This window comes from Dipteris shenzhenensis, chromosome 16 (genome assembly GCF_047967505.1).
Source record: "Dipteris shenzhenensis isolate YYH24624 ecotype China chromosome 16, Dip_SZ_1.0, whole genome shotgun sequence".
NCBI classification, from domain to species: domain Eukaryota; kingdom Viridiplantae; phylum Streptophyta; class Polypodiopsida; order Gleicheniales; family Dipteridaceae; genus Dipteris; species Dipteris shenzhenensis.
The window spans coordinates 42,229,764-42,245,981 of NC_141611.1; the positions used below are offsets into that span (position 1 = coordinate 42,229,764).

The 16,218-nt window shown below is 43.7% G+C and overlaps 1 protein-coding gene across 5 annotated transcripts; it reads right to left on the reverse strand.

Annotated features, from left to right (window-relative positions):
• Positions 1 to 3,484: 3,484 nt before the first annotated feature.
• Positions 3,485 to 14,823, reverse strand: LOC147892978 (peroxisome biogenesis protein 2-like). Of its 5 annotated transcripts, none has more exons than XM_087387219.1 (8): positions 14,558 to 14,823; positions 13,355 to 13,417; positions 13,139 to 13,256; positions 12,873 to 13,031; positions 12,514 to 12,650; positions 4,269 to 4,369; positions 4,053 to 4,170; positions 3,485 to 3,883 (listed from the first exon to the last, which is right to left on the reverse strand). In XM_087387219.1, exons 2-8 carry the CDS (start codon positions 13,367 to 13,369, stop codon positions 3,584 to 3,586), a joined length of 948 nt encoding a protein of 315 aa, XP_087243345.1. In that variant the 5' UTR covers positions 13,370 to 13,417; positions 14,558 to 14,823; the 3' UTR covers positions 3,485 to 3,583. The 5 variants fall into 5 exon arrangements, with proteins under 5 accessions (XP_087243345.1, XP_087243342.1, XP_087243343.1 ...); XM_087387216.1 differs by having other exon boundaries at positions 12,873 to 13,035; positions 13,143 to 13,256; positions 14,662 to 14,821; XM_087387217.1 differs by having other exon boundaries at positions 12,873 to 13,035; positions 13,143 to 13,256; positions 14,574 to 14,821.
• Positions 14,824 to 16,218: the final 1,395 nt, after the last annotated feature.

Sequence of the window (16,218 nt, forward strand, 5' to 3'; positions counted from 1 at the left end):
TCCTTATCGCATCAAATTGGCTGACAACACTAGGGTAAAGACCTTGGGAGTTGTGAAGAATCTAGAAGTGGATGTATGTGGAATTTCTGTGCCGACTACTTTTCAGGTGATCCCTACCAAGCCAGATGCACGTGCCTATCCATTGATTTTGGGAAGGCCTTGGCTATGCAAGGTGAAGGTTGTTCAAAAGTGGGATACTAGAGAATTGATTTTGCAGGGAAATGATAAGAAGGTGCACTACAACATCAAAAGCCGCAAAAAGGAAGTTGTCAAGAGGAGTCTTCAACATCAGAAATTTCAAGCTCTAACTTAACCGATGAAGAAGAAGAGACAGGGTGTAGCTCCGAGGAGTCCAGCTCAGAGGGTAAGGTGGAAGGAGTGGCTTTTGGTCTTTGTCTTGGTGCTGATCGAGATGAGTCAAGAGGGAACAAGGTGGTGGTACAAGAAGATCTTGTAGAGACACTTCATGTGGAGGATGTGGAGCACACTAAACGGCACCAATGAAATGAAGAGCTTCTTGGTGATTCTCTATCAAGTAGTGAGAAGCTCCAGTACTTGGATATGTTAGATGATTTTCCATGTCTCTTTGCAACAAGCTATCGACTAGTCTCTCTTGTTGAGCACAAGATTGAGTTGAAGCCAGAAAGCAAGCCCGTTGTGCAACGCTTAAGGCGATTGGGAGTGATCCAAGCTAAGGCACTATAGAAAGAGGTAACACAACTACTTGAGGCAGGATTCATCTTTCCTATTGATGATTCAGAATGGATATCTCCTGTAGTTGTCACACCAAAGAAAAGAAATAAGTGGTGGGTTTGTGTCGACTTTTGTCCTTTGAATGCATGCACTAAGAGGCATCATTTTCCTTTGCCATTCCAAGATGAATACTAGACCAAGTAGCAGGGCATGAGATGTATTTTGTATGTGACGGGTATTCTGGGTACTTTCAAATTCGTATTCGGGAGGAAGATCAAAAGAAAACATCATTTGTCACACCTTGGGGAGTTTTTGCTTATAGAGTGATGCCTTTTGGGTTGACCAATGCACTAGCTATAGTTTAAAGGTTCATGAGTCAAGTGCTTGAGCCTTACCTGGGAAAGTTCATAAGGGTGTTTTTGGATGATTTTTGCATTTATTCTCGGTGCATAGATCACATGGAGAAGTTAAAGATGGCCTTAGCTAGGATTAATGAAGCAAAAGGGTGTCTAAATCCTAGCAAGTGTCATTTGGCTCAAACAAAAGTAGTCTTGCTGGGGCATATTGTGTCTGAAGAAGGCTTGCAAATGGATCTTAACAAGGTTCAAGCAATCATGGCATTGCCAAGTCCTGAGAGTGTCACTGGTGTTCACAGAATTCTAAGAAAAAGCAAGTATTATCAATGCTTTGTGATGATTTCACAGAGATAGTGCATCCCATGAACTTGTTGACAAGAAAAGAAGTTTCTTTCCAATGTGGTGTGGAGCAACAAGGGTTTTTTCAGCAACTTAAGGAGGCCAAGAGTAACGGCCCAATATTGAAGCCCCCTGATTGGTCTCAAGACTTTTATGTAAATCCAAGTCTATCTTTGCATTCAGTTGGTGCTGTATTGCTACAAAAAGGAGAGGCAGGTAGAATGCAACCTATCTTTTATGCCAACCATTGATAGCTTAGAGAGGTGGAAACAAGGTATGAAGAAATGGAGCAGCAAGCCCTCTCTTTGGTGTTTTCAGTCAAAAAGTTTTGCTCCTATTTATTACCTCAGCCATTTTTCTTCCTTACCTCTCAGTCTGTATTAGCATATCTAGTTCGCAAGCCTAATCTTGAGGGGAGATTTGCAAAATGGTTGTCAGAGCTTCAAGATTTCTCTTTCTCTTTTGTCATTAAAAATACCACTAGGTCCACTATGGCAGATTTGCTCACAAGATAGCAAGATCTAAGAGAAGAAAAGAAATATAAGGAGGACATTAATGATGAAAGGGAGACACCACCAACAGCTTTTGTCTTGTATTTTGATGGGGCTTCTAGTCCTTCATGCCAACAAGGAGCCGGGGGGATAGTCTTGATGAATTCTGAAGGTCAAGAGGTGTGGGCAAGAGGACAAGAGCTTCCAGGTATCACAACTAACAATGCAGCTGAGTATAATGCTTTGATTCATGGTTTGGAGGGTTGTCGTCAAATTCAAGTTAAAGAATTAGAAGAGGAGATTCTTAGCTTATTATAAAGCAAATGCGAGGGCATTACAAGACAAGAAGTCCTCTTAATCAAAAGGCTATGGCACTATGTAGTCAATTTGATTTTTGCAAGTTTGTTCATATAAACAGAATAGAAAATCAAAGGGCAGATGAGATCAGGTGATAGCCTAGCGAGTCTCACTTATTTCTATTTTCTAAGATATTGTATGGGATTGAGAGGATGAGTGGAATTGGTCTCAAGACTTTTATGTAAATCCAAGTGTATCTTTGCATTCAGTTGGTGTTGTATTGCTACAAAAAGGAGAGGCAGGTAGAACGCAACCCATCTATTATGCCAGCTACCGACAACTTACAAAGGTGGAAACAAGGTATGAAGAAATGGAGCAGCAAGCCCTCTCTGGTGTGTTTTCAGTCAGAAAGTTTCGCTCCTATCAATTACCTCGGCCATTTTTTTTCCTTACCTCTCAATCTGTATTAGCATATCTAGTTCGCAATCCTAATCCTGGGGGAAGATTTGCAAGATGGTTGTCAGAGCTTCAAGAGTTCTCTTTCTCTTTTGTCAATGTCCAACCAATATCAATGCCTAACTTTATCTTTCCTCCTCCATAGATTTTGGTGGGGTACCAAATCCATAAGGTTCATTTCCACCTGTTATTATTTTATGAAATTCCCATTGTTATTGTTTATGAATGCTTCACAAGCAAAATTGCCCTATAATGACCTAGAGCATCTACAATATAAACCAATACCCTGCAACCACTAAACCAACTCTAGTGGATGACTTCTCAATCTTGAGTAAGATTTTATAATAGAACATACCTAGATGAATCCAAGAACATTCCCAACTTCAACCTCTAAAAACACAACATAGTGCAATTTCAATCTCACAATAGTCACTCATAAGATTGAAAACCATAAACTCCATCATACATAGCAAGGACTAGCTACTATGACATCCCCACTGATGTCATCAGTGCCCAATAGTGGGTATAGACCATAGTATAAAAGTATGCTCTCACACATACAAATCCACACACCCACACATACTTGAGCATCCATTTATACAAAGTCTTCGTACTGAGTTTCTATCGGCACTCCGGAGGTGAAGGGCAAACTCAACCATGACGAAGGCTAGCACTAAAGGAGAAGGCTAATCAAAAAAAGTAGTCCAAATCTCTTCATTCAAGCTACAACTGCTTGTGAAGTCTAACGATTTCATTTTAGTCTCTCCCAAACGAGCATCTAAATCTAAATCTAGCTGATAGAAAGAATTATTGCAATACCAGCAAGCCGCAACTTGGACAAAAACCCAACTTTTATAATAGAATACCCATTTTACATTTCCACTCATAAAGGAGTCGTTTCATACAAAGTGACTCACATGCTTACTTTTTATAATACCCAGCTGACTTCCATTAATTCTTTGTTTCAACGGTCACTTGCAAATGACGTTGTTTCATGGCCAAAACCTGTACATTGCATTTTATGCATCGAAATGATGAGCTTGCTATACATCTAGTGCTCAAACAATAGTAGCAATATTGATGCTCGCACGGAAGTGCGATGTAAGTGATAGTTATCGGGCATCGCTCGCAAACAGGACAAGCATCCTCTTTCGTGATTGCCTTTGCCCCTTCTCCACTTGAAAACGGAAATGTAAAAGCCTTTTTAATAGAAGTGATGTTCAAAAGTGGTAAAACTAACAGTAAAAGTTCCTGCAATTTAATGGCATTTTGTTATTTTGGTACAAATAAAAATTAAATAGGTTAGTAAGTAACACTGCCATAAAAGTTGTTTTCTATATTGTGAAAATTTTCAATTATTGCACAATCCCACTCCAGTAGTCAAAATCATATCCCACAAAAAATATTGACAGAGGGATACCGAAAATTCATGCCACACAAGTTGCCGGTTCATGTACTCAAAGCTTACTGATCGATCCATGTTCGGCCTTTGATAGATAAGTCTTGCACCAAGAAAACGCTCTATCAAGCTTCGATATCTGCACCACAAAGAAGAACGATACATTAGATAACAGTTACAATAGCAAAATGTGATCGGCGACATCTACTATCCAATGATTCAAGAAAAAAATATGACCTTCCCGTTCGAAGGAAAAAAAGCAGGTTGACAAAACTTGCAAGCTGGAACACATTTTCTGCCCGCTGCAGCAACACCCATGCTTTGTGTCCCAAGGAGTTCTATGCAAGCCAAAAAACATACTGCTTAGCCGGCAAACAAAAGAGCCATGATTTCAGAATGTAAACCTTTTAGAGACAAGTAGGTGCCTGCGATGAGTTTTATTCTTTCTATAAATTAGGAAAGACCCCCCGTAATGACAGATATCCCCACCCAATGAAGTTTCTGGAACGATGGGAACGCATTATGTTCTTAAATGGCATATAAGCTCTAACTTTTGACGAGTAAAGATTTCTACCTTCAGTAGCTAGCTTGCAGTAAACAAGCACACACAGATGTAAATTTGAACATAGATTACAAGCAGAAAAAATTCACTATTTGTCATCATGCATGCATGTGAACTACGTATGAAAAGGGCAACAATCACACTTACTAAAATTTCAGAAGCCTTCACATTGAGGAACCCTGTACAATGGCCACTTCCCCACAAAATCCTGCTTTTCATTTGTGATATTTATGGAGTTCACAGGTCTAAAAGCATTTGCATGTATAAAGTAGGTGACATGTACCTAGATGAGTCCAGGAACATGCCCAAACTCATCCTCCAAAAACAACATAGTGCAGTTTCAATCTCGTGATAATCACTCATTAGGTTGAAAACCATATACCCATCACTCATAGCAGGGACTAGCTACTATGACATCCCCACTAACATCATCAGCACCCAACAGTGGGTGTAGACCATAGTATAAACATATGCTCTAACACATACAAATCCACACACCCACGCATACTTGAGCATCCATTTATACGAAGTCTTTGTACTCAGTTTCTGTCAGCGGAGGTGAAGGACAGACTCAGCCATGGACTGGAAGCATCAAGATGAAGTCAACAAAAAGAAACAATACAAAAATAGATTGCACACACAATATGCGGGATTCAGGCCAGATGAGAATGACATCCTCGACATGTTCCTAAGAGCATCTGCAAAGGAGCTGATGGAGCAGTTCTTTGATAGAGCTGGTGTTGGGCCATAGTGTGTCATGAGAGGGGGTGTTGGAGAAATAGGGCCAATGCCCAACCTATGAGCCCCAAATGAGGAGAGCTCACGGGGTTGACACCTTAGCATACTTCTGGGAGGATGAACCTATAGGGGGAAGGGGTTAGGTGCCATGTGGGCAGCAACATGGCTATACCGAAGTCCCTGTTAGGGTTTACTTGGCACGGCCACCACAGGATGCCCACATGGGCTGGCTGTGGGGCTGGAAAGAGCCCAGCCAAAAGCCCAAGCAAAGGGCAGAACAGTGAGCAGCAGTAAATAAAGGCTGCAACAGTACCTGGTCAGCAAGTACATCAGGAGGGCAGTGGGTACAGCAGCACAAACAGGTCGGCAACAGCAGCAGGTACAGGAGGCATGGAAGAACCATCATCAAGGTGCCTTCAAGGAAATCCTTTTATCATGAGAAGACAGAAGCACGTCGGCTATCTGCAGACTGGGTGGACCCAGGAGATAGCAGCAGGTCAGCTGTCTGTGGACCAAAGACTGTGTCGGCAGTCTGCCCAACCAGTTGGCCATTTTGGAGGGGATTTCCCCTATAAATAGCGTCCCACGCAGGGAGCCAAAGTCATTTTTGAAGCCTCACCTGCAGTCACTATTCTGAGAGAGGAGGAGCAGGAGACCCAGGGATCTACTTCACAATCCAAGGACAACACACTTAAGCTGCATTCCAGGGCAGCAAAGAGGTCAGAAACCGTTCATGTTGGAGCAGACACACAGCAGACCCAGAGCAAACCTTGGTGCAGATTACATCCAGTAGGAGAGCATAACTAATCTGAAGAGGAAGCGACTGTCAACATAGAACAATGGAGCAGAACTTTGCATGAGTGCTCAGCCTTGAGCAGCTACTAAAGCCCACCACAAAGGTGTGTGGCAGAGAGAAAGAGTTTCCTATAGACAATGCAGCAAAACAAACCCAGTAGGCTGTGTTTATGGATTGCCCATTTAAGTAAAGCATATCTATTTGAGTCATGTTCCACATTAATCTCTTGTGATCTTAGAGTGCATCTTCTGCTGCTCAGAAGTGTTGGCCCTAAGCAAGCAACCTACCTCTACATTTTCTAACAAAGTAGTGTCAGCCCCCTCCTCCTTTTGACTCATCTGGGCCTCATCATCATCCTCATGCTTAGGAGCAGCCTTTGCTGCATCATTGTCATTATCCTTGTCAGGTCAAAATCCAGTATATGGTTTAGGAGTGCACTCTATCCTAAACTTGTTAAGCATAGACAACTTTGCATTAGCGAATACAAGCATTAGCCTTCTGGACCACAACCATGTTCCTCTTTCAGATACAATGTTTTCAGAAATTCTCCAAAGGCACTCAATAGGCAAAGAGCTAGCACCTTGTTTGAGTATTGCGAATGGCCAATCCTTGTAACAATAGAGCATCTGCTCCATAGTCCTTTCCACCAACAAACGACGAAATTTTAAACTTGTCATTTTGTGCATCCTCCAAGCCAAACAACTCTTTTCTTTGCTTGTAATATGTGAGCTCCTCCCTCACTTTCCTTCAATCGTCTGCATTTGAGACAGCTGATCTCAATATTATCTCCCATCCTTCCACCGCCTCAATAGCCCTTGCCCTTGAAATTATCGATCCAAAACAAAGGCTGCAATCTCCAAAGGTGAATCATACTGTCTGCCGAGAGGTTGTAAGTGCCCTCAACCTTCCTCCAACCATACAAAGCATTAAAACTTGAATTGTCTCAATCCTTATCCAACCCTTCATACACCTTCCAATTATAAGGGTCATCCCCATCAAGAAGCCTCAATGTAATGAGAATAGGCTTTGTGACCTGAAGCAATAGGCCAACATCATTCCAAAACAATGGATTTAAGTCTCTGGGGCCTCACACAATTATGTTCATTCCATGCATTCCAATTTGAAGAAGTAACAAGCTGCCTCCAATAAGTTTTCAGCTTAAAAAGCCGCTTCAGCATGATGATCCTCAAGAATCTTCTATGCTGCCCTCTTGCACGCGCGTACACACACACACACACCCCACCACAGAATCATACAGACACTTCCATGTTTACCATGACAGCCATGTTATAGGCTATGATGCAGATGCACCAACAGCAGTCTGAGGCTCTCTTCACCCGCATGGCCCAGCTTCAGGAGATGCAGGAAGATCATGAGCACCCCGCCAGAGGAGAGATCCTTCAGTGACTATTCCCCCACCCACGCCCCTCAAGACAACAATCCCAATGTGAGAAGCTTCCAGAGTGGAATCCAGAGGGGCAAGAAGAAGAGCAGGGCAACATTGAGACGGAAGAAGAAAGCAAAGGGGCGTTCTAAGAGTAGAGGTCAAAGAACAACCGAGAGCAGCAATGCCATCCACAACAGCCATGCCCTCCTCCACAGGCACATGGTCCATGTGCACCCACATGGAGAGCACAACAACCACCTCTACATCCAGGCCAAAGAGGTCCTCCCCCAGGGAGATGAAATGGGTTTAAAGACTCACTCCGGAGGCACGCGATCGGGAAAAGAAAAACATGAACACGATTGAGAGACTCGTGAAGCCTAGAAACTCCGAGACTGCGAGGCTCATAAGGCCAAGGAGCACCGAGAACGTACCGCTCAAGAAGAGAAGGAAGAATGGGACCGGTAGCTTCTCATTTCTCTACTCCGACCGACGGGGGGAGAAACAAAGAGAATTCCACCTCAAGCCAAGCCTTCCTTTCCGAGGAAACTCAACTTCACAAAGTACCATGGTAAGCAAGAACCCTTAGTGTTGACTTCGTGGCTCAATTAATTCAAAATTTATTTTCCAGTGACGCCTACGAAGGACAACGAGCGGTCGCATCCTAGCATCCATGCACCTCACAGACGTGGTGGTCACCCGGTGGCTCAAGTGGCAAGAGGACCACTATGTTGCAGACGAGGAGACAACTTTCTACAGCTGGACGAAATTCGTGAAAGATCTTCGATCATGGTTCTTGCCACTGCAGTACCTAGACAGGTTCAAGAGTCAGTTCTACGAGCTACGCAAGGGAGAAAACAAGACAGTGAATCATTTTGCCAACAAATTTACTCAGGTGTTTATACAATTGCAGCTGGAGGACAGTCAAAAGCTGAGCAAATTTCTCCATGGGCTGTGTACAGACATCCAGTGGTATGTCAGAAGTTTCATGCCATGGGATTATGAGTGTGCACACGAGCTTGCTCGAGATTTTGAGCTCGGGCACAAGGGTGTAACATGCAATGGTAATCTAATCATGTAATCACAGCAAGACCTTTAAAGCTTTAGCGAGGAATTAGTGTTATGCACCATAGAGAGAGAAAGGAGATAAGAGTAGAGAGGGAATTGAATTGACAACCGATTGAGTCCCTGTACCCACTAAGGACCCCCCTCCCCAATCAAGGGAGAATTTTCTTTATACTTGGGCAACTCAGAAATACAAATAACACTCTTCGAGAGAGCACGGAAACACGCTTCTGAAGAGCTCACTGTGCACACATATAGCAAACCCAAAGACCCGAGAGGCAACGTTGACCGAAACCGAGACCTTGATGCTGTCCACATTGACAATGTAGGACACTTCTGCAAGGCAAGGGAGAGGCTTGTGCTGTCCACCAGAATGCAGGATTACTGCATGAGTGAGAGTGAGAGCTAGGAGTGGTAGATCCTAAAGAGAGCTGAGAAATGACTGAAAATATAGAGCTGAGAAGTGAGCTGTGCAAACTGTAAAGGATAACTGAAAAAAGCTGCTGAAACAGACCCCAAACGTTACTCCATTTGCTGTCCCAACTCCCTGTCTGATGCGGTGCGTGAACACCTTCCAAGAGGGCCGAACTGAGGCCAAGAGCTGAGACTGGTCAAAGGCCCACTGCTGGAGAGTGTCAGGCTGTTCAGACGGGGGGCTGGAGTGGAGCTGTAGGAGGCTGAAGGGGAAAGGACTCAATGAGCAAAAGAGGGCTGGAAGGGGCCCTTTTATAGGGCTGGCTGGGCCAACCAGCCTGCTGCAAATAGCCAACTGAGTTGGCTGTTTTGCAGCCTGGTTGGCTCAGTTCAGCCTATTAAAAAAAAACCCTGGCTCATTTGCCAGGGGACTTTTTGGGCAGCCTTTGCAGGCTGCCTTCCCTGCTTGCTCTGGGTCATCCTGGTCAGCCTTTGGGTGTCCCTCTGGGGCTCCTAACCTACGCTATGACCTAGACCTAACTAAACCCTAAGATGGAAACACTATCATACTGTTCTCCAGTGGGTACCAGTGAGCAAGAATGACTTTCTGACTTGATCTAAGGCTTAGAGACTGACTTACGTAGCTTGTGCCTGACTGTCCCTGGACAAGGGCTCACAAAGGGATCACAGCACACGACAAGATCTCCTATTAGGGAATTGTTATGCACTTGTCAATGTAGCAAATGTGTCACATTGCACCCAAGTGCAAGGGTGCATGTGACATCTTGGGAGCACAATGGTGGCACCAGTTTGAAGTCCGACCAGATTATCAGCACCAAGGCTTGGATGTCAAAATCCCAAGCCATGGGTTCATCTATTGGAATAAGGGTGTTCCACCTTGACCTTTGATATCGGTCATTCAAGGGGTTCGAGACAGGCCCCATCAAGACGCAGTCATACAATAGATTATAGGATACAGAATTACAGCAAGCAACAGGGTTACAACAAGACCAGGATGCCTCTCTCAAACCTAGTCCTCCGTCCCTATCACCTATATGCACCGAGGAAAAACACATGGAGCATCATCCTCTATCATTAACCCACATCCAATATCCTTACCAGAAGTTAGCACCAGACATAGGAATTCAATTCCTACAAATCAGGCATCGAACCAAGAGATCACCTTCGGATTCATGAACCAGGCATTCAGATCAGGATTAATCATCTAGGTATACCACACACAATCACCTACGTCAGCACAATGGGAGGCCCCTTTCATACCCTAGTTCAAGTTTCAGCAAAAGGGGATGTCACAGGCATCCACAAGCCCGTGGCCATGCTAGCTGCTGCCAATGCAAGCAACCAAGTTAACTGCCACGCAGGCATCACGTACAGCCATGCAGGCAGCCTTGCGCAGTCAGCAATCAGACAGTCAACACCACGTCATCGCATGTAAAAAACGTCGAGGTGACTTTTTGTGTCAACGTTGACTTTTTGACTGACTTGGTCAACAATTGCAATGACCAACCGACCAGGGTCAACGGTCGGTGTTGACTTGGTCGGCCAAGCTAACCTAGCAACCTATAAAAGGGCAGCCTTTGGCCCTCATTCCTCTTTCCTCTTCGGAGGTCCACTACATTCTCTCCCTCTGATTCTCTCGCTCAAATCCACAACATCTCTTTGTGTATTGAGTGCATCATCTTGCAATTGAAGTTAGTATTGAGCAAGAAAGAAAGTGAGCATAGTCTATCTCCCGCTACATGGAAGGCCTTGAAATGGCAGCCCTAAGGCGGCTACTTGATCTAAACTAACCCTAAACTAATATAGGCTGACTTCTAGCTAGTCTAGCTAGTTCTCCAGTGGGTACACAAGACTTTGACCTAAGGGTTGCAGACTGACGCCCATAGCTTATGCCTAACTCGTCCTCAAACTAGTGCTCACAATGTGGGTCATCGCATACAACAAAAAGCCTGTTGTAGGGACCTACTGATGTACATAGTCTTCTTAAAGGAACAATGAACCTAGCTCCTCAAATGTGTGTGGCCTCCGTTGTTTTCCAGGTAGAGTCACCAACCCTTGGGTATTTCTTGGGAAGCTTATTGACCAAGAGCATGGCTAATTGGTTACTATCCACTTTGCGACCCATCGGTCCGAGTTGCTCTCTCTGAATCTTTACCTTCACTAGAAAGTTTCGTCAATGTATAGGTTGAATAGCTGGCTCTGAAGCATGATAATCCTACCTGTGTCCTTGGTCTTGTAGAGATCCTACAGGAGCCGCTCTATTTAGGGCATCATTGCATACTCTAAAGGAGCTAGCTTTTGCATTAAAGCTATTGACAATTCAAAGGTTAGCCGAGAGGTTGGCTAGCTTTGGATGAAGGCCATTGAGAATGTGGCAGCAAACAAAGTTATTCAGATTGTTTCCAATGGTAAGTACTGTGTGCGCGTGCGTGCACACATATCTGCTTTTGCTCTACTTTTGAGCACTCTTTCACATCTGGATTGCCCTCTTCATTTCAACTAAAGCACATGTATTTGAGTTGGGTTCCCTGCATTAGTCTCTTGTGATCATGTTCCGCTGCGGAGTAGTGTTGGCCCTAAGCAAGTAGCCTGCCTCTAGTTTTCTAATAGGGTTGTGGTGAGGGTGATTTCGGAGATACAGGAGTGGAGCTGAGGCTTCAGGATCCAAAATGCGGCCGAGTAGTAGTGACACCACATATTTAGCTGTGGATACAATGTTTCAAGCATGGACCATCCTGACAGACATGAATGAGATCAACACCACAGCCAAAGTCCTCGACCTCAAGACATAGCTTTTTAACATGAACGAAGGGGGCTAAATACAGGACCACATCACATAGATAGAAATAGTAAGGGATCAGTTCTCAGCATTCCTGACGGGTAGCCAGTCTTTTGCTTGGCATACTCCCCAGGAGCTACAAAATTTTTGTGACAACCATCATTGCAAGGCAATAGTCGGCACCAGTTAAGTGCCCCTATTCTTGCAGGAAGAAGCTTGACAAATCCAATGACAAGGCTTGTCTTGCAAGGAAAAGCCAAGGGTAAGCCTCAAACTAATGGAGATTCCAATGAAGGCAAGTCGAGGGATTAGAAGGGGAAAAGGGGGGTAAGCCTCAATCTGATGGATTATTAGGCCCCCATTGTTTATCTTAGATCCCCTTGCCTCATATGAGTACTTGCTTCGAATTTATGCATAGGTGCATAATGAATCTCTCTCAAATTCCTCAAATGGAACTCATGCATAATCTAGGGAACCGAAACCACCATGTTGGAGACCCATCTTGATTTAATTCTAAAAACTCGTTGCATTTCTGATGGCACTCTAGGTATCGCATGAGATGCTAGCTTAAAAGGCACAATTTTGTCTAAAGCTATAGAGTCTTAAGTCCCCAAAAAAACAAAGACCATGAGCTCCATGTGTAGCCATACATATATATGCTGCAAAAAAACTAATCAGGTTGCATGCAACGAGAATTCAAGTGACCATCTCTTTTGTTTATACCTGGCCGATGTCACCCCATTGTCGAAAGGCCGAAATCATTTGCAGACGAGCCCATCCATAACGACAACCAACCAAGGCCAAACAATACCCAAGCTTCTGATATCGAGTGAGTCCAGGACCTTCCAAACCAGTTCTAACTGAAAGTTTAAGAAACAAAATTTCTCCTGATTAGCAATGATAAAGCCAAAATCTATTTATGCTAAACATCAAGCACACAAAAACATAACTGACATCATTACATAATTCCAAGCTAAATGCACATTTGAGAGTATTCATGGCTCAGGTTTAACATGTCAGGTATCTTATAATTTCCTTTGCGTTACTGCTTTGATTGCAAATTTGCCCGAAATAAATGACACCTTTTCCGATAGTGGCTAGTGAAGTAAATGCCCTCTCATCCCTGTATCGCAAATTCATAAGAGCATTTCCAGGAGTTGGCTTGTCCACCCATATTGAAAATCTCCAAATCATAAATTCAAGAAAGGCCTGCAATTCTGGCTCATAACGAGAAAGAAAACCTGGCTGCACCATAAGTTCCACTCATCACAAAGGAGTGCACAAACTCTGGAAAAATGATCCTGCAGTGGCAGCAAGAGAAGTTCATCTACTGAACAAAAGTCGGCACTTGCCTGCATCAAGGAGAACACCTTCATAAGCTGTTCCTTTAGCATAGCTGTCATCTCCACGTCCAATTTAGCTGCATCAAACTGATTCACCCTTGATATAGGTACCCAAGGAGGGACCTACAAGATTGACAGACAATGAACTCTGGTCAAGACAACACATTCCAATCTATCACTGAACCGCACCTTTCCCCACACAAGAAGATAGGTCCTCGTACCTTTTTACCAGCCATCCTCCCAGCAAGCTACAGTTAGCAAACACGCTCAACTACAGTGAAAGCCTGCACAATATGCAGAGAAACAACCACGAATAAAGCTATGAGAGTACAAAGATTCCAATTTTAAGCTATCTATGATGCTTTTGACAACTTTTGTGTACTCTTTTTTGAAATTCTGTTTACCAGATTGTCATACATAAAATTTGTGAAAGAGAAAAAAGAGGTATGAAACTGAAAAAAATCTCTCTGAAAAAAAGAGACCAAACACAAAAAACCTCCGAAGAACTTATAACAGAAATTCTAGTCTTTACAAACAATGATCAACACAAATACAACAACCCCAACAGAATAAGCCATTGAGAGCTATAACTCACAACACACAAAAAACTTAGCAGCTCAACCACAAGCATCAAACATCACTTACACAACTAAAATAGTGCTACAAAATCCGCAATCAAAAACAAGAAAGTCTTACACTAGCTACAAACTGGCTTGAGAATTAACCCAAATTCGATAGACATTCAAGAGACGATAAAGTAAAGCTAGGCACCAATGCGACTACAACATATGTGAAGAAGGTAACAAAAGCATTAGCACGACACATGGAAAACCACAAGAGAAGTAGTAAGAAACCGTACTTGCTAAACTGAATAAAAATGAGGAAAGCAGAAGACAAGACAACTATAACATGCTACAAAGGAAAGAAGGAACTACCCAAAAGAGGATCCAGAAGCAAACAAAATAGCTTCACACCGAAGACCAAGACCGCCCCGTTCTTGATAAGGCAAATCTTGCAGACAGGGAGAAAAAGACATGAAATCGGCACTCAAACCCAAAATGTGCTTGCACAGAAAACATACTGTGACTTTGCGATGAGCTGAGAGCACCAAAAAAACAGAGATAGATTATCTCCTTGAAAGCATCTGACGCACATGTGGCTACTCTAGTCTCTATCGTCTAAGATTGAAGCTGCGGACAGCTCTAATGTAATATCTGTCATGACCAAAAAAATATCTGCGATTCTTATGAATCCTCAAGCATGAGAAATCAACAGAAGAAGATCTGCAACCAAACAAAAGAAGAAAAAGAAAAGAAACACGCACAAGAACTCAGCTAATCCATAATGAATGATGAAGACCATAAACAACCGACAATCATACGGCAAAAATGGCTTCCACAAAACCATAAACAACAAGCACTTACCTCGGGAGAAGATCACCTCAGAAGGACAACGAAAAAGAACACGAAAGCCGGATTAGGGAAACCACTCGGGGAAAACAGGAGAACTTGGAGAGCTCAGAAAAACACATAAGAATAATTCGTCCTTGCACTATAGGATGCTGGCATTCGGAAGGAGTGTCCCCTTAAGTGTTTTCCACGTGGAGAGGCGTGATTTGCCGCGCTGCCGCACAAAAAGGAGGGCACTACGTGATAACTTGCCTTTACTGGAGCTCAATGATGATGATTGGGCTTTCTAATGAGGGTGTTTACTCACTATGGGCACCCGAGATGCAATAAAGGCATCTAACCGTGGGTGGGCAATGGGCGGGCAACTTGCCTGTCCATGAGCCTTGGGCGTGCCCACAGGCGGGCAAGTTTGTAAACACCCTTAGGCATGCCCACGGGTGGGCAAGTGTGTAAACATTGTGAGTGCACCCATCCTCATGGGCAGCCACTACCCTCCACTCATCACCCACCCAACCTCTAACAGCAAAATTCGAACTCGCGCCATCCAATCATAAGTCACCCAACCTAAACCACGTAGGCAATTTGACATGCTTGCAATAAATGAAAGTCTTCTTATTCTTATTTCATCCGCATTGCCCATGCCTTTTCTTGCTTGGGCGGGCACTCGGCGGTGTGTAACCGCACTGAGTGTTCATAGAAAAACAAGGTTTAATGGCGATAAAGACCTCTTGAAGCAAAGGGTGTGGTTTACGAACCAGGTAGAAACAAAAAATTAGGATCCGTGCACACACGGTCTTCAATAAGTAGTTTTTGGGGCACGTGAAGTCCTTTAGTTGTCAACATCACCTGATGCAAGTGCCTGCTAACCTAATTGCCGCATGGGCTCCTACTTTACACTAGGGAGTAGCCCAAAAACCAGTTTCCAAGTACGGGCTGACAGCTTACAAACAAAGGCCTTTGTGTGAGTAGGCCCTCATGCATTCATAAAAGAGCTCACCGGCGTATCGGTAACATCCCCACGACACATGAGTCACTATCAGGACTACGCATGATTCCAAGCAGGACAATGTGGATGGGTGTATGAGTGGGTGACTCCAAGGTTAGCGTCCTAAATGTGTATGCTCTGATGAGGAGTGTCGGAGTTTTTTTGCTCTATTATCCTAGTCTCTATTGCCCTTAGACAAATAAACATAGCTTTAGCAGGCTGCTTAAGGGGTTTCTTCCTTCCTCTTGTTTATACTTCTTTATAGACTTGTGTTAACCGCCGCAGTTAACAGTTGATGCAAGCGCCAGGTAGTTGTAAAGATAAAGCGAAGAAGTAGTAGAGGATGTGAGGTAGGCTATATGATATCCACCTTGCAGCCGTATGAACCCAAGTGCTTGTAAAAAGAAAGCGAGAGACCAGAAAGAGAGTACAGGGTTAGCCTTCCCTTGAAAAGGTAGAATGCCAAAAGTTTTTTGGTCTTCATTGTGTACGTACAACTTTTGGAATACAAGCTCTCTCATTCTCTTTATCTTCTTGTGAGTTGTTGCCTTGTGATTGCCATTCCTCCCCCTTCACCTTGCCCTTCCCTTCTACTCTCTTCCCCTTCTCTTCCCATCCCTCTCCTCTTCCCTTCCCCTCCTTCATGGAATCACATTGACACAATCCGGTAGATACTTGTGTGACGCAAGTG